Source organism: Trifolium pratense, linkage group LG4 (genome assembly GCF_020283565.1).
Source record: "Trifolium pratense cultivar HEN17-A07 linkage group LG4, ARS_RC_1.1, whole genome shotgun sequence".
NCBI lineage: Eukaryota > Viridiplantae > Streptophyta > Magnoliopsida > Fabales > Fabaceae > Trifolium > Trifolium pratense.
The window spans coordinates 11,714,282-11,741,106 of record NC_060062.1 but is presented as its reverse complement, the minus strand read 5'-3'; the positions used below and the strand labels follow the sequence as shown (position 1 = coordinate 11,741,106).

Below are 26,825 nucleotides of genomic sequence, written 5' to 3'. Positions count from 1 at the left end.
ATAATTCTGATTAATTCAAAATTTAATAAATATTATTTGTGAATCTATAATAATTATTCATCTTAGCGATGTATCGAGATATATATATATATATATATATATATATATATATATATAAGATGAGAATGAAATATTCATTTAATTGTAAAATTTTTAAGATAAGACGAATGATATGTTCTAAGAGCAATGTTAAGAAACTACAAATAAAATTTTATTTTAAAAAGTTATGCATTTAGTTCTCAAAAGTATAATCTTGGAATCTGATCTGCATTGGGCAGAACTAAATGATTCTAACGACGAGGCTTCAGAAGGTTACAGTGGAGGTAAAGCTCAGATACAATGAATCACGGTGGAGAGATGTACCAGCAAGAAACGTTAGCTCTCCAACACTCAAGTTAGTATGTGATCAAAAGAAAGTCAAGTGAAAAGTGATTGAATTGTGTACCTCGGGACCAAAACTAGCCTTTACATAAACATACATTTATAAAAAATATAAATTGTGAATGAAAATATATAGACCGCTACAAATTTATAAAAATCGACACCGCTACAAATTTATAATAAAAAATATAAATTGCGAATCAAAATATATACATGTAAATCTAAGTTGAGCAAATTATTTCTTAAAAAAAAATTTAAAAACAAGATATGATAATATTTTACCTTGATTTATCCATTTACTATAAAAAAAACTAAAAAAAAATTATAATACAAATGTATTATTCAATATTGTTGTTTCGACATATCTTTAACTTTTATAGATATGTCTGATATGTGTTTAAATGAGAGTATAAACAAAGAAAAAACAAATTTTTTTGGTACACTTGTCCGACACGTGTCGTATTCGTACGAGTGTCTTACAGATGTCAGACACCGATCAAAGAAATATCAAAGTAAAAGAAAATTTGAGTTTTTTTAATATTACACGAGTGTCATATGAGTATCAAACACCAACACATGTCAAATACAACGACACGCCTAATCAAGTGTTCCTTAGCCCAAATCTGACTTATTATGCACGCAGGCTGTACGCACCCAAACTTACAACTTACGCACCACAAAATCTATAAAACAAAAACACTTACCTTTCTACTCTTCACACTCTTCTTGAAAAAACCTTCCTTGATCAACGACACAACAATGGAAGCTCCAAATTTGAGTTCCCAAACCAACTGGAAAATAACCTCCGGCACTCTCCATAACACTCTCACCTTCCAATCATCTCTCTCTTTCTCCGACGAAGACGATACCGAATCTCTTCCTCTTCTCCTACACTCTCCCTCACCAGATTCCGCCCCTTGCGAAATCACAAGTAATTATAATTAATCATCAATTTCACTCTTTTTCTTTAACCCTAACACTAAAAATAATCACTTTTTTCTAATTCCTTGTTTGTTTTGTAGTTAATTTTGCGGAGAAACATGAGGTGAGACAAATCTACGTTCGAAGTACTGCTCGAGTGTATGAGATTTATACTGCACCTGATCTGAAAACAAATAATGAGTATCTTTGTACGGTTCGTTGTGGTGTTGCTACTAGAGATGGTGAAATTCTTCGTTCTCGATGTGTTAATGAAATTGGTGATGATAATGTTAGAAATGAAGATGATTGGGTTGAAGTTAAAGTTGTTGATGGTAATTCGCAAACAAAACCCTACATCAATTTAACTAGTAATGCTCAGGTATGAAGATTTCATTTATGGTTATTTTATTCGCAAACAAAACCCTACATCAATTTCCTTACTTCTAAAAATGATCCTTTATTAACTTCATTTATAAATAGTATGAGAAAAAATGTTGTTAAAAAACTGGTATATCGAGGCTATATCGCTATTGTGTATGGGCATTTGGGGTAGCTGATATGATATGTCAACTCTGCTATAGCGCCCGGATTTTTAATGAGTAATTAACAAACAAAATCCGACATCAATTTAACAAATAATGCTCAAGTATGAAGGTTTTATTATTTATTTATTGATTCTATCCCTAGCAAGTGATTAGGATACAACAAAAGAAGCAATAGATATTATTTGGAAGAGTAGAGTAGAATATCGAGCTTTCACCTAGGCAGCACCAACACTTTAGATTGAAGGGGCATCAGGTGTTCTTGACATATTTTTCCCCCTCAAATTAATATTGCTGTCTGTATCATTGTAGTGTTGGTATCGTGACGATTGACATTTATTTTTGCAAATTAATATTGGTGTCTGTATTATTGTAGTGTTGGTATCATGTCGGTGTCTGTATCATTGTAATGTTGGTATCATGTCGGCTGACATTTTTTTCTCGCAAATCAATACTGGTGTATGTATCATGTAGTGATGGTATTGTGTCTGGTGTACATGTCAGTGTTTCGAAGCCCGGATTTCATCAAAATTATAGTACTTTTCAAAATTACCCTTTATTCACTTCATTTATAAATGGTATAGAAAAAAGAGATCACACTAATTGGAAAGAGAGAGTAATAAATACTTGGGGTGTAAGAAAAAAACAGTGTTATTGAATATATCGGCCACGGCAGATTTTGGCCTCTCCGATATGGTAAATATCATCCAATATGGCAGATTTTCACGCCATAATACGCTGTTGCGGCACTGCAAAACGACCGGTATGGCGGGATTTTGTCTCTCCGCCATGGACCACCATGGACAACACCGGAAAAAACAAATGAGTACCTTTGTGATATTGTAAAAGACATGTAAGAGGGACAAAGAGAATATTTTCAAAACTATTCTTGAGAGCTTATTGAAATAAACTGAATTGTTTTTGTGATGATGTTACAACCCGTTTTTCACAAGCCCCCCAAATACTTATTCTCAACATCTAGTATATGGCTAAAGGAAAATACTTATTGCCACGAATTTGTGTTCTACGAGAACAACGAATGGCTAAATGTATTTTTAAATATTAATAAATAAATTAAAAACTCACTTAATCTCACCTCTCTCATATCCCCTCATCGTTTGTTTCCTTCCACTCTTATCTTCTTCCTTATATCAGTTTCTTGGTACCACTGTCATGAGACTACCCCTTTTCTTATCAATTTGAGAGTTTTATTTTGTTGAAATTTTAAATTTAGGTTATGGGGTTGTAGTTTATTTATTGATTGTTGACAGAAATTTTCAATTTTTGTGGCTTCTTGTTTATTCAAGCTTTATCAAAATCAAATTGATGGAATATTAAGAAGAAAGATTTGGGATTTTATGCAAATTCTTTGCGATTAATTTCCAATGGAATATGGTTATTTTGAAGCATCTTAATTTACCGGCCATTGTGTTTCTATTCAATTCCATTCTATCAAAGATGGTGGTTTAGGCTATAAAATTCACCGACTTTTCAAAAATTAAAAGATATGATTTTTAATTAAAATAAATAAACAAAAAAGAATAAACCAGAGCCAATCAGTCGCATGACACGTTTTCCTTCGTGATTCTCGTTAAAATGTGATTCGTGGTAAATATCACTTCTCATGGCTAAATAATTTGCTTATAAGCCAATCTAAATGTGGTCTTAGAGGGGTCTGGAAGTGCTTATTTGCCTTATTTCATGTTTGGATACATTTATAAAAGAATTTTAGCAAGTTCTATAGAATAGCTTATGTATGAGTGTATACTTAAGCTCTCAAAGTCTCCAGAATAGTTTATTGAGTAAGTGTTTATAATTAATAGTTAATGAGAATAAATATATGGTGTTATATCATGCTAACCACATGAAGATGAATATATGATGGTAATTTCATGCCAATGTAGTTAGATTTATTATCTGAAATTAATGTCCTCTTTTTTGGTCTCTAGGATCTTTTTGAAGCCACAGCTGAGATTAATGACGCGAATCCTTGCATTTCTGTTTCAATTCGTCTGCTCTCGCTTCAGAGCAAAGGCAGCGTTTGTGTGGATGAGATTTATGTGTTCGGCGATCCTGTTGATTCAGAAATCCAAGAAACCCATAACGAAAACTCATCCAACAGTTCTCTGATGGCTATGCTTCTTCCGACTTTAATGCAAGTTTCCAAGACAACTGGTCTCAGCAGTCTAAATGCTGTTAGAAAGGAAAAACAATTTGTTTTGGAGGATGATTTGAAAGAAAATCAGATGAAAGGAAAGGATATCATAACTGATCTTCATGCTGAATTGAAAGAGGGTCCATCCCAGCCAGATACACTCTCACAAGCTGCTAAAATGGAGAGAAACTGTGCTGCTGTACCCTCACAAGCTGCTAAAATGGTGAGCAACCGTGATGCTGTATCCTCACAAGCTGCTCAATTGGACAGCAATTGCAGAGCTATACCCTCAAAAATTGCTGAAGCGGAAAACTATCATCATGCTGTTCCCTCACAAGCTTCTATCAATCAAGGTGATTTTTCGGGTGGTAATGTTGAAAGGGTCCTGGAAAAGCTTATGTCACGAATGGACAGGATAGAAGAAATCTGTTTGGGCTTTCAAGAGAAAATGATAATGCCCATGAACCAGATTGATGCTAGACTCCAGCGAGTTGAGCAGCAACTTGAGACGTTGTCTATGAAATGGAAAAACTCTGAATTGCCATCATGTCATAGAATATCTGCTCCTGATGCTTCTTGTATTGAGTCAGATACCAACTATTGTGAGAATTGTCTTGATTGTACAGTCACCGGGGAAATTGAATCAGATAAGAAATCTTTACATACTGAGGTACTAAATGTCTCTGCTCCAGATGACTCTCCTCAAGATATGTCTGATTCTGAAAATACCACTCAATTGCTCCCAGGTCTTGTAGTTACAGCCCCTGAGTTTCCTGACGGCGAGGATGAAGAAGATAATGAATCAGAACAAGAAATTAGTCCTTCGAATGATAAAGCAAAACCGTCAATTGATGATGCTTTATCTTCTGCATTAGCTAATTTTTTGTCGTCTTCTCTGTCATCAGAGTTTACAATGTATACCAAAAGTCTACATGTTAAAGCCCCTGAGTTTACATATGAAGATGATGACCACGAAAGCAATAATGAGACAGTGAAAAATGACTCAGTGTATCCCACAGACAACGATAAATTGACAGTGAAGAATGACTCAATGCATTACACAGAAGGAGATCAAGTGTTGGCTTTGTCGGCTAATTCATTGGAAATCGGAGAGAATGTAAAAAATGATTCTAATGATAAAAGCTCTGAAAAGACTATGCCGGAAGCTGAACAGTGTGATTTTTTATGCAGTGCACAAGGAGATCAAGATGAGGTGTGTGTTGAAAGTACTTTAGCTGAACCTAGTCTAAGAATGGATTTTAACGACAACGTTGAAGATGACAAAAATGGTGAAATCACTGATAAGGAAAGGGATGTTTTCTCGTCCGATATAAGTAACATTCCAAATGAGGTTGTAGATAGTCAGAAACCCAGTGATTATACATTTGAGCCCCCCAAAAACACCTTCCATGACAACATCATAGAGAATGTTCTTGGATTTTCACTTGCTTCCCATGCAGTAGATTTTGAAATTCCATTATTGGATGTGAAATTTGATTCTCAGACAAGTCCTATAACCGACGGTTTCCTTGAATCCCTTCTGGATGAGACACCAGAAACCAGCTCAAGAGATCCATCTGTCAAGGAAATCAGTGAGGATCTTTCCATTAAGGAACAACTTAAAGGCAATGGTGATCTTTCAATTGAGGAGCACTCTAACTTAATTTCAGTCGACGAATATGAACCGGTGAATCCAGCTAGCAATCCCTATTTTGTACCGGTTGAAGACTTGTGTGCTTCAATAACTGAACTGAACCTGTGAACATTAAGGGTGATACTCTGGCAGAAGATCATAAACGCAAGCGTGAGGCTTAGTCCCGTCACAGTTCATGGATCTTGATCTGTTAGCCATTATGATAGAATTGCTGTTTTCATGAATGTGATCTATGTGCTCCCTTATTTTCAACAGTCAATAGGAAGTTCTTTACTTAGAGAGCTAAGAGAAGTAACTTTGTAGAAACATGTTTCAGCTGCTCCTTGTTTATATCGGCGCAGTTGCATGGAGACTGTAAATAGTCTAGACCAGTAGCTCGGTGTGAAATTACTTTTACTTGCATTAACATGTTAAGAGTGATGAGAAACCGATGTTTTTTTTGGTGGGTTTTGTAGTTGTTCATATATGATACTGTTGCTTTTATCGAAATTTGGTTACGGCTTCCTTGAATGGAGTGTCCTGATGAATGAAATGTATAATAAAAAGAAGTACACATCAAGTAGAGAAAATATATAGTAAAACATTATAGTTATTCACTAAATCATTCCATCAAGATAAAAGTTTTATAACATTGGATAAAACATACAAATTCAAACAAAAAATAGATCGAACTCATAAAAATATAAATTATAATTCTCAGATGTTTACCATTAGGAAAAAGAATTCATGGCTTTAACCTCTGTTACGGTGAGTGGTCCACGAATAATTATATATATTTTTTTGTCAATGGTTTGAATTTCACTTTTAAATAAATAAGTGAGTATCGGAATTCTAACCTTGATTTCTACAATAACATAGTACAATATCATTGTCGACCGAACTATATTTACGAGGACATCTTAATACTCATTTTTGTAGTTTAATAATCTAATAGCTAGACTCACATGTCAATGTCATGCATGTGTGTGGAAAAAATGAAAAATCCAGAATTTAAAGTTGATCCCTCAATTTTGTAATAATTATTAACTGACCTGTATAAGAATTATATTTACTTAAATAATTAATCATTTTAAATTTTTAAAGATTGTTTTTTTATTAATTCTTAAAAATACCCGGTAGTATTTCGCTCGCATACCAACCAATACCTACCACACCTGGGTGTTAATTTGGGTGGAGCTGAGCTGAAAATAGAAAAGGTGAAGAGTGAAGAGTGAAGAGTGAGTGTATTAATGAGTTAGAACGAAACGGGTAGGGTTTAGAATTGCAGTTGCAGATAGATATGGAAGCGGTTGTGGTTGACGTCGGTTCTAAACTTCTCAAAGCTGGTTTTGCAATTCCTGATCAGACTCCTGCCATGGTATGCACTCTTCTGTCCCACCCTTTCATCATTTTCTCATCTTTTATTTATTTATTACTATGATGTTCAGTGAAAAATGGATATTCATTCAGATTTTCTATCTTCACTCTCTGTAGTTGGAGAGGGTTTATTTACTTAATAATCATGTGGAATTGTTGCACATTTGGGCAAATAACTTATAAGAATGCGTTTGGTTGTCCCCGTCAGCTTAACTCAGACACCTCACTTATTCACCTGAAGGCTGAAATTTCTTGATATATAGGTGGAATTTCTAGCTACTAGACTGCTTGACCCCAAAAAGAAAAAAAGAACGCCTTTGGTTGAGCGCGACGCGAGGCCGGTGGGCAATACGCCACTGTGAGTTTAGAGCTCTTCAATAGAGGCTCAACTCAAATGTGTAACTTCTGGTCAACAAGGTTTTCTACAGTTATTTTGGTGTTTTCCAAGCACTCATCAAATCACTTCACAAACCAGCTGTTGTGTCAGCCGGTCTTTCCAGCCCATGCGTCGTCCTCTGCTATCCATTTTGCATGAATTTTGAGTAATTTGTTTCATTTTGTAGAAATTATGTTTCTATTAGTATTACCCGTGTTTCCTAAATACATCAAATAGCATTCTGCAGTCTGCACCCAATAATCCCGCAATCTCAGTTTTAGGGTCGGCCATCCTGCTCCGCTATATGGGACTGACAACTTAGGAAAGCTCATAAAAGCTTGAATAAAATTAAAGATTCCTGTCATAAAATAAAATGAGAAAAATATTGGTTAGCTACACAAAGGTCAAGTTTTTAACCCCTAAAGAAGTATATAAGAATGAATCGATATTCATGTCAAAATAGATACGCACAACGATTTGTATCAGTTGGGTTCAGTTTTGTTTTGAATTGAGATACGACCCACAATTCAAACACATAATAAAGTGTTTGTGCCATAAGATGTTCAAATAAGCTCTTCCAAATGCACTTATAGTTTGAATTAGCTTGAGTGCTTCACAATTAAAATAAGTTTATGGTTGTTCACTTACGTAAAGTATCTTTATAAACTTACATTATTAATGGATAAACTAAAAACGAGTGAGCTTACGAAAAAAAATTGAGTACACAGTCTAATTTATTGCACGCTATTGTTTAAAACACTCAATTTTTTTAAGAATTGTAACGTTTATTTTTCTGTAAGTTCTTATGGGGAAGTTTATCCAAATTGGTTCTAACTCTAACGTTTTTGCTGGCTTGGCAATTTTCATGGAAGAGCTTTTGTTCAATCATCACATCAATTTTGATCTGTTTACCTTTCTCTTCATTTAATAATGATCTCAGAACCCTTAATTTCATATGTCTCAGATAATTCCCACTCAGATGAAACGGATGCTTGATGATGGTTCACCGGTTGATGAAGTCACCATTGATCCAGTCGTGCGAGGATATATCAGTGATTGGGATGCTGTGGAGGATTTGTTGCACCATGTTTTATATACTGGTCTTGGGTGGGAAATCGGCAATGAAGGAAACATACTATTTACAGACCCACTTTGTACTCCAAAGGTTTGTGAAACTTATGTACACTCTTTTCATACAGGCATACTTATTCCTATATAATATTTTACACTCTTTTTTATTAATGCATAATATTTCGTGATCAGATTTTTGTTTCTCATGTACGCCTTTGGCCGTTTGTTAAATGGGATTGCCAGTACTAATTGATAGTCTTGTTTGAATATGTAATTTACGTCTTTTCTTAAAGCAATGTATATAATTATTTTCCAGGCCAACAAGGAACAGTTGGTGCAACTAATGTTTGAAAACTTCAACATATCGGGGTTTTATGCATCAGAACAATCAGTGTTATCATTGTATGCTGTTGGACGTATCTCAGGGTGCACTGTTGATATTGGACATGGAAAAATAGGTAACCCACATCTGAAGCAATAGGAAATTTCTCATTACAAATAAGTTATACATTAATTAGTTAAATATATATTTAGTTCCTATAAAATTCACAAATTTTAAATTTTAGTCCCTGCAAAATATTTGTTAAATTTTGCTCTTAAAGCACTAATTTATTTTTTAAATAGGAGGAACTTTGGTTTGCTACCTGTGTGGATCAGGTAGTTTATTTTGATGTGGAAGTATGTTATCTCGAGCGTATAATCATATTGTGCTCATGCACTGTAGGAGTGTAGGTAACAAAGTTCTGATGTGCTTTGTTTTATATGGTTTGCTTCAGAATAAAGAAATAAATATGATAAACTAAGTTTCTTTATCTAAAAAAATTGACATCTTAATGAGTCCACCGGAAGTTGGCAGACCAGAAGTTTGAAAATGATGACAAAAATGTTATCCAATTCTTGCCATTGCATATTCATTATGTCCACCATTGGCAATTTGTGAAGGAATGCTCGTCATGTTGGTGCTATAGGCCACAATGGCGTGTTTTTATGGTGGGTTTTTGGCCTTCCGCTATTGATTGCACTGGTTAGAGATAGAGGGAAACTATGAAAGTTTACAGCAACATACTAGATTTAGAGGGAAATGATGCATCTTTGAACTTAATACATGATATATTATGATGTCATATGATCCACGAGCTGGCCAATCTAGTGAGATAATGCTTGGTTGTTTGTTATATGTAAATTGGAAAATTTTGTTAAAAATTTAGGGCCCATTTGTTTTTGATTAAAATTTGAGATTATTTTCTTTTTAGAGATACTCATTAAAATTAAATTATTTTCATAAGCTACTAAAAACATGTTATAATTTTCGATCGACTAATCTACAACAAACAAACTCTTATTCGTAAAAGAATAGTAATTTCTTCTGAAGTATAATATATTTGTATCTATTTTTCTATACTTCCTATTTTTTGAACTAAAAAATGCAAATATAGGATCGAGTGCATGTGTTTGTCAATAATTTGCAAATATTAATTTGTGCCATGAAGACAGATTATTTTTCTTGTAATACATATACGCATATGTTTTTTTCTATTGTTTTGAGATAGCCAGTTTAATGATGTTGCATTAAATACAGTTGAAAAATATAAATAGATGCCTGAATGTCGTTCTTCTAATATGAACATGTTCTTGAGCATTAGTTTTCTGGTTATTTTGTACATCGTCATATTTTTGGTTTTATAAATAGATATTGCGCCTGTGATTGAGGGTGCTGTTCACCACATCGGTTCCAGAAGATTTGAGTTTGGAGGTACTGATCTAACTAATTTCCTCGCTCAAGAACTCGGCAAATCAAATCCGCAAGTAAATATCAGCATGTCTGATGTGGAGAAAATAAAAGAGCAATATTCATGCTGTGTTGAAGATGAGTTAGCTTATCAGAAAACCCTGTATTCTTGTCCTGTGGAGAAACATACGCTTCCTGATGGACAGGTCTGCTTTCCGGATTTCTATGATAGTATTGACTTGTGATACTGACTAATTTGCTATCCGTGATTTTTATGTAATTTTTTTTTGATAATTTGGTATTATGGTATGCAAATTAATACTGACTGCAAGAATGAGAAGGAACTTAAAATGAAAGGGAAGGTGGGGGTGAAGAATATATAAGGAGAGAGACTAAGGCTATGTTTGGGAGAAGCATGCTTATTTTTCATTTCTAAGTTGAAGAAATTATAAAATGTTTCTTAACTCGATTAAAAGGGTGATTGAAATATTATACGGTCATCTATCATGCCATTCTTTAATTGTTTTTAAATTCTCAAATATATGTCAAGATATAGACTTAGCCCCCCCACCCTACAAATTCTAAACATACCCTAAGAGAGATCAAAACTTTTCTTTGGAGTTTGGATTATTGCACGTGATCTAAACATTCAGATTATTGTAGAATTTAAAAAAAGCTCGAGTAGAAATGATGAAGTAGCTGATGTTGGTTACTTCATAACACATTCTGTTTTTAACTTTTCATGTGCAGCAATTAAAATCTTATGTTTCTGGCTTATAATACAAATTTCTTTTACCGTTTTGTATGCTTTAACTAGCTTGTTTTGGGGTAATCCGTTGCAAGTTCTCTAGAAGAAGCTCAGACTGTTAAAACTTGTATATAAACATTTCATATTCTTTTGGGAGGGGCTGTGTAACATTATTTCCTTGAAGGGTGCGTTCCCAGCAACTTTTGTCATGCCAATCCGGCAAAAGTCCTCTTCTATTAATCTAGACCACCTTGAAGGTTAATTGCCGGAGGCAACAGAACTGTTTTTTTTTTCTTTTCGGAAGTATACTTTTGAAGTTACTTTGGGGGTGGGAAAAAAAGCTCCCTAATTGCCAGTCATACACGCTGTCCCAACAGGCTAAAAACTTTCAGATTTGCCAATCTTTGTTCCCTTCTCCTTGCCAGGCTTACTTGCCAGGCTTAATTTGAAGGTTGAATTTGTCTTATAGGTGATAACAATTGGGAGAGAAAGATACACGGTTGGTGAAGCTTTATTCCAGCCATCTCTGTTGGGTTTAGAAGCTCATGGCATTGTTGAGCAGCTTGTCCGTGCTATTTCAAATGTATCATCTGATAATCATCGACAGCTGCTGGAAAATACTGTGGTTTGTGGTGGCACTTCTTCCATGATTGGTAAAATTTTCATCTTTCGTAGTTATGGTTAATTTAGTATAAACTTGATGTGAACTTTTAATTTGTTATACTTTTTTGTTATTGTTCCCATTTAAGAGTAAGGATCTTATTTTTCTTTGAAGTTTGAGGACAAAACAGCTTAACATTGGACATTTTGGACTGATAAATATCAGAGTGCATGCTTAAAAACCTGAATAGAAACTATAAAAAGTGGTAAATTTGTAAATTTAAATCTGGAATTATTGGTCAGACAGGACTTTTATAGGAATTTCGTTTCAACTTATCTCTCAACATTCTGACGTCTTATTTACAAGGAAGCTCTTGTTTGTGAATTCTTATTTCTGACAGGCTAGTTCTGCTTCTGCTGCAGGTTTTGAAGTGAGGTTTCAGAAGGAATCTACCTTAAGTTCTTCAGCGGTTCAACCTACCCTGGTTAAGGTAACTTGTTTATCTTGTAAAGTAACTTCAAATTAAATTGTTATAAATGGATACTTTTTAACTTTTGTGAATTTAAAATCAAAACTAAACTAGGAAAATGGATTTTGCCTCTTGTACATAAAAAAATATAATCTTATGTTAAATGTTTATGCTGGTGGATAATTTTCTCGCTTACTGCAGCCTCCAGAATACATGCCAGAAAATTTAAACACGTATTCTGCATGGGTGGGAGGTGCCATACTCGCTAAAGTAGTTTTTCCACAAAATCAGCATATAACAAAGGCAGATTATGATGAAACCGGGCCTTCCATTGTTCACCGGAAATGCTTCTGATTGGATTCATCTGCACAAACGTTTATTCCACTTGTACTGTAAATATTTGAACCTAGATGTCCACACGCTTGTTTGATTTTGAAAGCTGCAGTGTTCTTAATTTATGCAATGTAATCATCTTACTTTGCACAACCGCCAATACAGCTATGCAGGTATATTATTTAAGTAAAATACTCGTTCATGTACATGTATGTTGGAGCACTAGGAGTTTGCTTTTCTTTGGAACATGAATATCGCCTTTAAGGTATTTATTTCGACCCTTTGTAATCTTGTAGCTATGCGACTACTTGGCACTTGCACACTCATTTCTTTCCTTTTTTAAATAGTTCTCTGTAAATGATAATGTGTTAATTTATGTGTATTAGTAATTTGTTGTCTTATCAATAATGTTTTACAATAATTTAAAGGGAAGATATTTGCTAGACTACAAATCACATTTCCCCTTAATCCTGGTTCTACACACGCCACACCTGAGTTTAATGTGGCATTGGTTCGAGCCTTTAGTGTTGTAAAATGAGAGTTAGATTTTCTATGGCATGGAACCTTTGATTGCATAAAATTGTTGTCATCATCAGGTTATGGTGAGATTATCAATATAGTGTAGCACAGTTGATAAATAATCAAGTTATTTACGCACGTGGTCAAAACGGCAAACTCAGGCTCGTGAGTATGAAAGAGTGAGTATCCATTAGGAGAGATTAACCCTTTAAATATACCCTAGTACCATAAGGGATAGTCTCTAGCTCCGCTAGATTAAAAAAAAAAAAAGTTTATATAAATACCCTTCCCTACCTTTCTTCTCCTCCATCAATTTCTGGTAGCCGGATCGGACCCATCTTTTTCCTCATTTTAAGTTAGTTTATCCTCTTGAATCACATCTAATAGTGGGATAGCTAGTATTGCTTTTGCAACGGCCTCTGAAAATAGACAATTAATTTTTTCATAATTCCAACATTTGATACCCGGGAGCATAAGTTGTTGAACACAAAAATTGTACACACCTTGGTTTTGTGGGGCACCTACCCATCGCCCATCCTCTATGTGTTGTAGTAAACACTGTAGTCCTTTTTTGTGAGGCAAGGAAGTCCTCTTCAGTGAGGCAAGGGAAGTCCTTATTTGTTAAGGCAGGAAATCTAGGACTAGTGTATCTTAGTGAAAATTTTAGGACTAGCGTGTCTTAGTGGAAATCTAGACAAGTTTGTCTTAGTGGGTTAATTGTAATATGTTAGAGTGTGCTTTTCTTTCCCTCTCTTACTCTCTCACTTTATCCTTGTGGTTGTGTTTATTTGCAAAAGTTTTTAAAACCCTAAAACACAATTTAACCCTTGATCTAACCTGTTGATCAGAATAAAGATGGCTGGTCCGTTGAGCAATTCGTCCACCGGAGGGGGTTGTACCTGCAGGTGCTCCGATGCTTAAGTCAACAAAGAGTACAAAAAGAAGAGAGAGAAAGTGAAGAGTAGAATGAATTGAATACCTGGCTCTCCTGTATAGGAGAGCTTATATAGTTGCCCCTGGCGCTGGGCCAAAGGTTGGTCTAATGGGCCGGAATAACCGGCCCAATAGACTCAACTGCCAAGGTAGTCCCTATATCGTAGGGGAGGCGGTTATTCGCCCTATCTTGGTTGGAGCCGTTCCACTATAAGTGGGTAATGGATAAGCTCCCAGAGGAAGTCGTGGTGGATGGATGAGCACGTGTTTAACGTGTTGCCTATCCGTTATGTCATGGAGGACACGTCATAGACTGACGTGTCGGGGAGGTCTCCCCTTGTTGGGCTGTGCCCCAAATTCCGGGCAGAAGAGTAGTTGGGCTAGCTTTTGGCCAATTCCAGAACAACCCTTTTTTTTTTCTTTCTTTCCTCACATTCAACAGATCCATTTTACATGAATAACTTTTTGGTATTTTGCTTCTCGACTAGCTTCACAGACCAAGATATTCTCTCGAGAATTTTGGAATCTCATAATCTTCTCTTGGAAGAGAGACCTTAGATATTCTTGAAGATTAATTCTTAAATGGATGTAATTTTTACCAATATTTTTACCGTGAAAAGGTTTAATGTAGATTAATAATTAAATAATTTGTTTAATTAGAAATAGTTATAAAAAATGATTTAATTTATAATTTAAAATTGATAATTTTGAAATTAACCTAACTACGTAGAAACCCTACCTAGCGAGATCCTTATAAATATGTACACTCGAGTTCATCTTGACAATACATTGACGGCGCTTCCCTAAAACCGCAGTCTTCATTTTCTCTTTCTCTTGATATATTGTAAATATGATCTTTAACCATATAGTATTGATTCATATATTAAAACGTTCAAGCATGTCAATTGAACTGATTATATGTTTGGGAGGGGACATCTCTTGGCTCTTGCTACTTCGTTCTAGTCAAGTCAATACTATATACTTGAAAAATATCAGGTCAATTATCTTATTTTATCATCGATTTCATATATTTTGTTCTTGACATATTTTCTCGTATTTAATCTTTTGTTGTTTTGTCTCCACCAGATCCACATGAGAAACAAACAAAATCCAGTTCATAGAATGTCATTTCAGGCTTTATCAAATAAGAACTATTAATGTCGCTTTATATATGTACACCTTATTTACTATGGTTTGCTATATCGTTCGATTTGTTATTGTCCAACGTAAATCTCCAACGATTGTGATTTCTGTGATGATTTGAAAAGGTAAAATTAATAATATACATAAATCTCATTCGGTGTTATTATTGTGATTTATTTTGAGGGATGTGTTTTGATTTTGATGAGTTCATTTCATTTATTTCATAAATTGATACACATACATAAATCTGCATTATTATTATTATTATTATTATTATTATTATTATTATTATTATTATTATTATTATTATTATTATTATTATTATATAAATCCATCTCATATTGTGTCATGAATATCACTCAAGAAGAAATAGTTGGGTAACAAAAAAAAGAAAAAGAAATAGTTCATACCATAGAACTAGGTGAAATCCTTAGAAATCATATCAATATCAATGTAAGTATTGAGCAATTTACTTCCTATCATTCTTTATTAATAATTTTATTTGAAATGCTAGAGTAAATCTATAGCTAACTTTATGCATTATTCTTGTTAGTCCACATAAGGAAAAATGTAACATTTTTGTGCAATGTGTCGGAAATGGCAAAGGTAAAATTAGAATTTATCCCAGTACATGTACATACATTACTAGGATAAATTTTTATTTTACGTTGGCCATTTTCCGACACATTGCGCTAAAGTGTTGCACGTTTCCCTATGTCAAATAACAAGAAAGATGCATAAAATCAGCTAAGATATACTCTCGTACATTTTAAATAGAATTATTAATAAAGAATGAAAGAAAATAAATTGTTCAATACTTACATTGATATGCTTTCTGAGGATTTCCCCTAGTTCATTGGTATGAATTATTCTTCGAGTGTTATTCATGATACACTATATGAGTTGGATTTATATAATAATAGCATGAAATTTTCTGGATTTTACACCTTTCACTATGTCTTATCTGCCCACTCTTTGAAGCCAATGAGATTTCAATTTTTTGCTATCTAGTTAAAATTTTATGACATTGTTTTTCTATTTTGATGTAGATCAACCCTATGAAAAAGCAGCAAGAAAAATTATTGGAAATGCGTTTGTGTGTTTCTCTCGGATCTAATTAAAATTTTGTGGATGCTGAGTCCTTTTGATAATGGTATTTTTTTCTTACATTTTCTACTTGTAGTTTTGATATGTGAACATCGTATTTTTTTTTTCTATCCTAGGTAACATTCATGAAAGTAAGTTGAATTAAGTTGTGATTAGAACATTTTACTAGCATTGTTTGTGGGTTTTCGCTTTGTGGAATGTGGTTATTATTTATATTTTAATAAGGTTTAGTGCCACAACATTTCATGGAAAGATAAGGAAAAAGAGGCTTGTGTTTGTGGGGGATTCACTCAACAAAACTTCTTCAATATGGTGTCTTCATATTCACCATCATTGTCGGTTATGAGCTTTTTGATCTTCAATCATGTCTCATTTTCCACCATGGGTTTCCATCTCTTGAAATTCTCAAATACATCAGACTTATATTTCATAAAGTATACCCATACATTCCTAGAATGATCATCAATAAAAGTCACGGAGTAATTCTTCCCACCAATGGATGCGACAATTGTTGGACCCCCAAACATCAGAATGAATAAGCTCGAGTCTCTCTTTCTTTGGGGTTCTAAGTATACAATCTTCACACTGAAGACTTGGTAGTTTTTCTCTTGATTGCATAACCATCATCCCTTTCTCACTCATATGTCTTATTCTCTAGTGCCATAGATTGAGATTTTCATTTGTTGCAACTGCAATAAAATGAGATGCTCATATTTTCTTGTAAAGGGTACCACTCTTTCTGTCGCGAGCAATCATCATTGCACCCTTTGAAATCTTCCAATTGTCGCCATGAAAGATTGATGTGTAGCCATCAAATAGAGTACAATCAATATCCTATTTACTTTCTCTAGGAACTAACAAAGCATCAATAAGCACACTGACTATGGTGAAATTAACAACAAGAGAACAAACAATCTCATAATCAAGTGGACATTTAAAAATGACACAAAGAGAAAACCAAACTACTTAGTAATATTATCTAAGTAACTAACTTGATGAAAAAAATAACATCTTCAAATTTCAGCTGAAACAGAGAACATGTATCGAACACACTTTCGACACTAGTACCAAATCTTGTTTCTTCTCTTCAGTTCTCGCTGTTTTCTGACACACTACGGAGCACCCTTTCTTTGTTTTCACGAACCGCACCATGAATTGCACAATTGCAATTCTTAGGGATTTTATATCACTCACACCAAACTAATCACGTGTGGGCAAAGCCTTTGTAGTTATTGTGATTTAGTTTTTAAAGGTAGAAGAGCTCATGGTGGTTGTAACAAAATTTACCTCACGCAAAGGAGGAAAATCCAATTGACTATGAGGAAACGTTGTTCTGAAAGAACAACTTTCCAAGATAGCAAAAATAATAATATGATTCACCAATTAATTCAACCAAAACATCTTGTTCATGGTTGTGGTGAAGAGATCGTTGATTTCACAAAATATTTGTCTGGGCCACGACGAGGTGTTCCTTGTGATTGTGGTGAAGAGATCATTGATCTCACAGAATACTTGTCTAGACTACGATGGGGTGTTTGCCGTGATTGTGGTGAAGAGAACATTGATCTTACAAAATATTTGTCTGCACTACGGTGAGGTGTTCGCCATGAGATTGTTGGAATAAATACCTTGTACAAAAATCTCGTCGCAAACACCCCATCGTAGTCCAGACAAATATTATGTGAGATTAATGATCTCTTCACCACATTCACAAGGAACACCCCATTGTAGTCCAGACAAGTATTTTGTGAGATCAATGATCTCTACACCACAATCACAAGGAACACCCCTTATAGCTCATACAAGTATTTTGTGAGATCAATGATCTCTTCACCACAACCATGAACAAGATGTTTTGGTTGAGTTAATTGGCAAATCGTATTATTTTTCCTATCTTGGAAAATTGTTCTTTTAGAACGTTTCGTCATAGTCAATTGGGTTTTCCTCCTTTGCGTGAGGTGAATTTTGTTACGCCCACCATGAGCTCTTCTACATTTAAAAACTAAATCACAGTAACTACAAAGGCTTTGCCACACGTGATTTGTTTGGTGTGAGGGATATAAAATCCATAAGAATTGGAATTGTGCAATTCATGATATAGTACATGAAAACATAGAAAGGGCGCAGTGTGTCAGAAAATAGAGAGAACTGAAGAGAATAAACAAGATTTGGTACCAATATTGAAAGTGTGTTCGGAAAACGTTCTCTGTTTCAGCTAAAATTTGAATATGTTATTCATGTCATCAAGTTTGTTACTTAGATAATATTTTTGAGTGGTTTGATTTTTTTTTTTGTGTCAGTTTGACATATCAACTTGTTTGAGAGGTTATTTGCCCTCTTATTGTTAGTTTCACCATAGTCGGTGATTATTGATGCTTTGTCAGTTCCTAAAGAAAGTATAAAGATATTGATTGTACTCTATTGGATTATATTGGAGTTATTTCTTTGGTAAGGATGACCCATATTTTTTTACTCACATTGTCTTTATTTACAATTTTTTACTCCTTTATTGCTATTATTGTGTGTGTTAGTTGTGCTATAATTTGGTTGTTATGATTCCACAAGAAATAAATAATTTAAATACTCTTGTATATTCTGTTGTGTACTCTGATCCCATCACTTAATTACCAACTTTTATGAAAAACTATTGACATGATCGATGGGACAAACATTAGCAACATACTCCCTCTGTTCCAAATTATAAGGGAAAATTGGTCAAAGAAAGTTAATGTATTTGGTTAAAAATTTGGACTAAATACATTAATTTTTGTTGACCAATTTTCCCTTATATTTTGGGACGGAGGGACTATGATGGGAGGAGATACAAATATTGTGAAAAATGTCTCTTCATAGTCAATATTGGGATGTTGTACAAAGCCCTTTCCAACACATGCTTTTTTACTACAATAGCATTGTTTTAAAATTTATGTACCAAATTACCAACGTTTTGAACCCATTTTATTTTAATGTTGAGAAATCATTGCCCATAAAAACGACTTCTCAATAGTGTTTATTTTTTTTCAAAATTTTAATAAGCTTAGAAATCGTTGCAGCAAAGAACGATTTTTCAACAAGGTTTGAATTTTTATTTTTTTAATACGAGAATAGAAATCGTACTTTGGAAAAACGATTTCCCAACAATGAACAAATTTTATTTTCAAATTGCTTTTGAGAAATCGCTTTTGTACAAAACCATTTCTTATGATCAGATTCAGTGGAGGATCCCGGACTTTTAAATTTTTTTTATAAATAATAACACACTTTAGTCTTCAAAAATATTTATGTCAATGCAAATAGTTGAATAATTTGTCTTCCGATTTTCAAATTTTCAAAACTTGAGGGACCAACTTGAAACGTGTAAAACATAAGGGACAAATTTGAAACCTAAAATAAATATAAAAGACTAACTTAAAACTTTTAAAACATAAGAGACAAACTTAAAACTTAAAATAAACATAAAGACCAAATGTGCAATTAATATTTAAACACATATTTCTAATAAAATTACAACAAAAGTATACTTCTAACTTTTTTTTAATATTTTTTTGTATGTTTCGATAATCGTGTTATGAATAAAGAGAATACGATGTCGTATTTTTGTCTAGCTTTTTAAATTTTGATGTTGATATAACATTGCTTTATAACTAATTCCCACCGTGATATTTATTGCGGGTAGGTGTAACTTATACACAACCGGTCCAACCTTCTTTCTACATCAAATATCACAGTGAGAATTAGTTATGGAGCAATGTTATAATAACATCAAAAAGCTAGACAAAAATATGAAATCGTATTCTCTTTACTCATAGCACGATTGTATTTTTGGTAGAAATATGTGTTTAAATATGTGTTGTACAAAGTGTACTTTTGTTGTATTTTTGGTAGAAATATGTGTTTAAATATTAGTGTTAGTTTTTTTTTTTTGGTACAAACATTAGTGTTAGTTATATCATTGGATTATTTTTATATATGGCCACTTGACCAAATATAATCTTCTTAGTCACAATCACAAAATTTTAATTTTTCACAAAATATTATGTGAATGCGTCTATATGATCACGTGACCATGAAAATCTTGGTGTATATCACTTCATCTTTGTATTCACCATCGTGGTTAGGCAGTGAGAGAAACTTTCTCTACTAAGGAGCCTTAGTTGTGGTTGTATTTCCAGTTTTCCATTAATCATATATATAATAATTTCCTTTCCATCATATATTAATTGTGTCTTTGCTATATTAACCTGCACCAAGAAAGGATCCTACATGTTAGTGTTTCTTCAAATTCATGTGCTGGTGCATTATAGATTTCTTGTTATGAATTTGAACCTCTTAACGAATGAACAATAATAAAAGAGTGGAGACCAAAACACACATGTACTGGTCTTGAGTTCCATTCCTGCAACATTTTGTTCTTTTTTCTTTAATTTTTTTTTTTAACACACATGGTTCGAACCCATATTATCGGAGACCAATATTGAGGATAATTTTTAATGAAAATATTGATTTACATAATTTACATAGGTATATATTAATAAAAAAAAATACCAATTTCTATTTTTTTTCCAAAAAATGTATTATTTAAAGCTATACAATTTATCCGTCAAAAAAAAAGCTATACAATTTATTTTTCTATGGCCAAATTTATGCTTATTATGACTTATTTTTTGTATGAGATGTAAATTTATATTTACTTCAGAGTTTAATGGGATGATTTGGTGGAATAAGCGGTTGCTATTGAATGACATAAAGATGAATTGAGGAGAACCCCTTCTCTCCCCGGATGTAGGTGGAACATAAAGATGAATTGAGGAATTCCAAACTCCACAACGAGTTAGCAGTGAGAATTGCCGATTGGGAGAAAGATCAAAGGGACTGACTGACTTTGTAAACGAACACATCGAAGAACCTAATGGATCGGGATTGGTGTGGGCGGTGAGATTGATTCCCTTGAATTAATCGGTCTTAGAGCCGGATACCAAGTTTTTTTTTTTTAAAAAAAATAAAAAATTACTTGAGAAGGTTCATGTAAGAGAATGCAGCTGATATGTTGACCAAGTCAGTCACCAGTGACAAGTTCAAGCACCGCTTGGACTTGTTACATGTTTCTCAGTGTTAAGAATAAATCGATTAAAGCAAAAGACTACTAATAAATCGATTGAAGCAAAAGATTACAAATGATCTTGCGTATGCGATTACAAAGATGATGATGATTTGTGGTATGTAGCTGAGGAAGCAAATGTGACAACCTTGATCATTAGCATATCCTTGAGACTGCAATAAGGTCTGCAATATTGACAGTCACAAATATTCTTATCAGAGTCTTATATTCTTATCAGAGTCAATACACTTTCTTTCCTTTCTTAAATCCAAGTTCGTATCAGTACCTATAATAACTTTTACATAAAAAAGTTGCACATAATAGAAAATGTTTGCTCCTTTGAATTTATAATACAAACTAAAATGAAAGGTAATGATCATCATAACTGATGGTGGTATTGAACCACAAACAATTATTGCAAAATCATGACTTTATTGATTAACATCACAAATGAGTAATCTTCGGAAAAGATCAGTAAATCAATGAGTTGTTAATGGGAACCGTGGCGAGTGGAATCATCAACTGGGTTCCAGAATCTGTTGAAAAACCAAAGGGAATCAGCCTCAACAGCGTCACCATCTTGATTTCTGTGCCAACTATAGTAAGCATGTGTTCTGTTCTTTATGTCGAAAATGGCATGTCCAAAGCTGGCTTCTCTGAATGCCGAGTAACTTGGCTGTGGTTCTGTCATGCTGCAGCACAAATCATGTTTATATCAGACTTAGCTGCATAAAAACGGACTGCAAAAAAATAATTCAGGCTGTTCCTTTTTAATTGTCGTATTTGTAGAAAAATTGTGTTTCTATATATTTTTTGTTTTCAAAGTTCAATGCACATTAACTATTGTTTTGTCAATAAACACCGGACAATTATATTTGTCCTGTCATGTCCCTCATTTTTTAGCATATCAAACTCACCCTAACTATATATTACAAAGACAAAAATAGATGGAGTGAGATGAAAATAGTTAAAGGTATTGTAAAATAGAGACAAATAATTTCATCATATGTAACAAAATTTGTTAGTTTTCTTGGTATGTGTAAATAACCTAAAAACGGCACTAAAAAGGAACAAAGGGAGTAACTCATAAGACTCATAAAGTTTCGTGTATGGAGCTTACTTGGTTGCTAAGCCTTCAAGGTTCCCTCCATCTCCAATGGTTATGTATACAGGAGCTGATTGATCTTTTATAGGAGCGCAAATACCATTTACAATATTATATGCAATATTCGAGACACGTTCCTGACACACAAACAAATCACTTGTCACAAGAAGCCAATGCCAAACAAAATACTAAATAATTTACTTTACGGATTTTCGAAGTGTGTGTTTAAACTTTTCAAACTACCAGAACTTAGAAAAAATCTGAAATGTGATTATAATAAAAAACTACGTTGAGTAACTTGTAAGTATATTAGAACTTACAGAACGTTCATAGGCATGCACATGGCCAGCATAGACAACATCAACCTTGTACTTAACAAACCATGGCTCATACATTACTCTCATTGTTTCCCCTTCCATATAATGATAATTGTAGCTGTTATACCAAGGTGAATGCATTAGAACAATCAACCATGGAGTTTCTGTCCTGTTAACTTTTGGTAGCTCTTGTTCAAGCCATTTGTATTGTGGTGTATATTTTCCTGAGAAAAAATGAAGATTGAAAACAGTGAGTTAGGGAAAACTCTGAAGATTCTTTTACTGATTCGGTTAGTTAGAGACTTAACTACTTCCAACTTATTCTAACTATAGTTAAATTAGTTACAATGTTGAATAACAGTTTCGAGAAACTGTTATTCAGTAGGCTATACATTTAAGCTATATACTCTAATACATGCAACATATATGATGCTTTAGATCAACATCGAATTCCACATCGTAATTGCATGAAGAGTTATCATCTGCTGAAGCTCTATGAACAGGAAACTGAAATTAATAGGTTTTGATATTTTATAAGTCATAAGCAATTTTTTCATAGAATCAGCAAGAGTGTTTTGCACATATGCATGTATGTATGATGCAGAATATATATCTAGCAATACCATATGCTGAATATGAGGCCAAGACAATGATGTGTGCTGAAGCTCTCTTGATAGAATACCAAAATGGTGAAGTACTTTGTGATGCTTTATAAGGAGTACGGTATCGGTGAGAATAAGGCTTGAATGGTTTGGTTTCGCCCTGCATACAATAATCAATTCATGTTAATCATTACCAAAATTTGGAGTTGGAAAGTAAGGTACACAAAATGTTGACATTGACGTATGTGATTAACAGTTAGTTTCTATTTTCTCGAATTATTAACAGTGTCGGTATCGTGTCTAGTTTTTGTGTCTGTGTTTGTGCTTCATCAACCAAACTACATCAATTTCTATTGGAAGCTTACAATTTCAGGAGCAAAATCAATTTCATGGTTTCCTACAGTCCATATCCACGGTTGATAAGCAACGCTCCTCTCTGCAAACCTTCCCCAAGTATCCCATCTAACATTGTCATGGTTCGGGTAATTATCTGCATACGAGAGATCTCCAACAAACAACACTGTTTGCCCTTTTGTTGGGTTCAATTCATAGTGTGAAAGTGTCGTGTTTGAATCAAAGCTCTGACCAAGATCCCCTGCAAATAATGTTACATCAGTTAATAACAAACATATCGCATCGTTTCTAGACTTGCGATGAATATTCAACTGTTCCATTTTTGTAAAGACTGAATGGTTACTACAAATATTATTCGGAGGGTCCAAACAACCGAAACAAGTAAATATTAAGAAATCACCAATTTTTAAGAGAACTGATAATTGCGAACATGTTTGTAACGCAATGATAGCTTGATAGAATACACTTTACCTATGAGACCGAATGTGTATGGAACATCAGGACCAATTTCCGGAGGAGTTGTAAACCAAAACTGCCTTGTTGTATTTCCAAGCCCAACCTCGTAGTAATATTTGGTGTCGTACTGTCCAAAACGTAGCACAAACATCAACAATTGATTAAAAACAAATGTCATTTTTCGATTCTTTTCGGTTAGAAACTTCTAGCTTGGAATCTGAAAGAGAAACAACATGCATGACATGGAAGTGATGGAATATAGGAAGTACCTTCAAATTCCTAATAGTAGTGTGATGAATAAAACCAGATGTGTAATTGAAGTATCTATAAGTTACAACTTTCCCTGATGCTAGCTTCTTATGTTTGCTGTTTTCACTCCAGTAACGTACTGCGTTTGACCCTGGTTCATCCTCGGTCACCCACGATACGATTACTGCTCTCCCCACAAGATCACCTTGTGTTATATGAACCTTCATTCATACCAACCATACATTAAAACATTGAAACAAAAAGTAAGGAAAGGGCGGAAAAAGAACAAAACTTATTTGTTCATGATTCACCGAAACTGATTCAGATCATATCAAGGAGAATTCCTACACATTTATAAAGCAAAAAGACATTGAATCTGAAAATTGAATTGGTTAATAACAAATACCAAGTAGATCAGTCATCTACAAAAGTCCACGGATAATTCACACCATAGTTAAGAAAATAAAAATAAAAAAGCTTAAATTTTTATTAACGAAGTTTCCACCATAGTTTAGCTCGCCGGAAAACCTGTGGGGCACACAAGATAATTTCTACCCTCCCAACCAGATTTTCTCCATACACAGAAGTCAATCATCAAACTTCTGACCATCTCCTTAAGGATCAATGTTGCTAAGTTTAATACTATCTAATATTGATTGTAAAAAAACACAAAAAAAACTATACTATCTATTTTGAGAATAACGACACAAAACTAATTTAAAAACATATATCCCTTCTTCCTAGGATGTATCATACAACAAAATTGTAGAAAACAACAAAGAAGCCAAAGATTGCAAATAAAGGGTAAGTAGAAAAATACCTGTTGGGGAGCATTATAACCAGAAGGAACATGAAAAACATCACTATCAAGTGGCATATCAGTAGCTTTCTCAACTTTCCTAACAAAAGTACTAGATGTACCTCCATTACAAACAAACACCAAATTCAAAACCAAACCTAGTACTAATAAAAAACTAGAAAATGAAAATCTTAAAAGAAAACCCATTTTTCTAAAACTCAAAGACCCTTGTGATTTGAGTATGTTCACCACACTTTGTTGTAATCTTGTGGACTTAATATTTACTATTTATAGAAATAGTATGAATTAATGTATAAATGGATTTTGGCATATTGTGTGGAATATTCAGATTTAGAGTCAACTAAAAACAGCGTGTTGTTGGCTATCATTTTCTTTAAAGACAATTTAAAGATTCAGACTTGGTTTCACGAACAACGTGAAAGAGATAACCTTTTTAGTCGGTATTTACTTATTTAGAATTCGGATTATGTTATGTCGTATTCGTATATTCTTTCTATAAAATTGAATTTTTTATTTTTTATTTGTAGGCACTTGTTAATACATGTGATATAATTTTTTTTAAGAGCTCTCGTGGGTAGAAAATCCAACTTAAAGTAAAAAAGTAGAGTGTTCTGTGTTCAAATCCGGACTATTGCACATATAGTGCAATATCTTTATCAATTGAGTTAAATTCACAAGTATACAATTGATATAACTTTACCAACAAAAAATAAAACAAGTGATATACATGGTATGACGGTGGGGTTTAGCATGCACAAATTGTACAATTTGTGCATGAATGCACAACTTTATGCAATTAAATGTGGACCATTGATATGATATAAATATATTCTAATGGTTGAGATTCATTTTGGTTTTTTACTTGTAACTTTTTTGGTGACTTATTGTAAAGAGGGAAAAAAAATTGCGGCCCCACCAATCATTATTAAAATAACATAAAATTCTGTTTTTTTTTTGTGTGTGTTGGGCTAAGAATTTTTTGAGCCCAAATATTTTGATGAGGCCATAGTTTATGTTTGTTTTTAATCTCAATTAAATTTCTATATATTATTGTACCGTTTTTCAATATATTCTACGTCGACGAGGGTAACTAAATTTTAAAAAATCATCTATAAGATTGTTTATAATATTTGGTTGAAATAGTTTAATTTTCCATGTCACATTAAGAAATTGGAGTGAAGTGGAATGATATGGCGAAAAATATGGTTGTGATTGATTGATAGTGTAAAATTATTTTACACTGTCAGTGCATATTCTTTTTTTTTCTAATTTATTTTATTATTACTAGCGGGCTAGAGTCTGCCTGTGTCTAACTTATATCAAAAAAAAATTCTCTAATTTATTTTATTATTACTAGCGGGCTAGAGTCTGCCTGTGTCTAACTTGTGTCCAAAAAAAGATATGTCTTATGTTATGGTGAGTTTGTTAATAAAAGATTTTTGCTATTAAAAAATGATGTGTTATGATGAACTTGTTAATAAAAGATTTTTATTGCTAAAAGGAATAAGGATATTGTTGGTATTTTGAAAAATCGACACCAAAAATATTTGTAAGAATTGGACTAACAAATGATGAGAATGAAAATTTTGATGATCAGACTCCGAATGTAAGAATTGTGTCATGGGAGACCTAGTGTTTATGAAATGACCATGAAATTTGACCAAAACTACACACTTTGATTGGAGATTTCGAATTTTCTCGATCTGACTATTTAATATCATCTAATTGGACTAACAAACGAATGAGAATGATAATTTTGATGAACGAACTCCTAATGTAGTAAGTG

At 33.4% G+C, this 26,825-nt stretch overlaps 3 protein-coding genes across 4 annotated transcripts; 2 read left to right on the top strand and 1 right to left on the bottom strand.

The window, feature by feature from the left end:
- Window positions 1–1,017: 1,017 nt before the first annotated feature.
- On the top strand, window positions 1,018–6,100 carry LOC123921200. 2 transcript variants are annotated; one of them, XM_045973639.1, is made up of 4 exons: window positions 1,034–1,312; window positions 1,404–1,681; window positions 3,794–4,182; window positions 4,225–6,100. In XM_045973639.1, exons 1-4 carry the CDS (start codon window positions 1,141–1,143, stop codon window positions 5,759–5,761), a joined length of 2,376 nt encoding a protein of 791 aa, XP_045829595.1. In that variant the 5' UTR covers window positions 1,034–1,140; the 3' UTR covers window positions 5,762–6,100. The 2 variants fall into 2 exon arrangements, with proteins under 2 accessions (XP_045829594.1, XP_045829595.1); XM_045973638.1 differs by having other exon boundaries at window positions 1,018–1,312; window positions 3,794–6,100.
- Window positions 6,101–6,778: 678 nt separating this feature from the next.
- Window positions 6,779–12,718, top strand: LOC123924529 (actin-related protein 7-like). The gene is made up of 7 exons (XM_045977456.1): window positions 6,779–7,010; window positions 8,350–8,550; window positions 8,773–8,914; window positions 10,147–10,391; window positions 11,403–11,586; window positions 11,957–12,024; window positions 12,205–12,718. The coding sequence occupies exons 1-7, from the start codon at window positions 6,933–6,935 to the stop codon at window positions 12,355–12,357; spliced, it is 1,071 nt and encodes a 356-aa protein (XP_045833412.1). The 5' UTR covers window positions 6,779–6,932; the 3' UTR covers window positions 12,358–12,718.
- Window positions 12,719–21,336: 8,618 nt separating this feature from the next.
- Window positions 21,337–25,473, bottom strand: LOC123920991 (purple acid phosphatase). The gene is made up of 8 exons (XM_045973364.1): window positions 25,040–25,473; window positions 24,240–24,440; window positions 23,986–24,097; window positions 23,526–23,755; window positions 23,182–23,320; window positions 22,562–22,782; window positions 22,257–22,378; window positions 21,337–21,828 (listed from the first exon to the last, which is right to left on the bottom strand). Exons 1-8 carry the CDS (start codon window positions 25,223–25,225, stop codon window positions 21,627–21,629), a joined length of 1,413 nt encoding a protein of 470 aa, XP_045829320.1. The 5' UTR covers window positions 25,226–25,473; the 3' UTR covers window positions 21,337–21,626.
- Window positions 25,474–26,825: the final 1,352 nt, after the last annotated feature.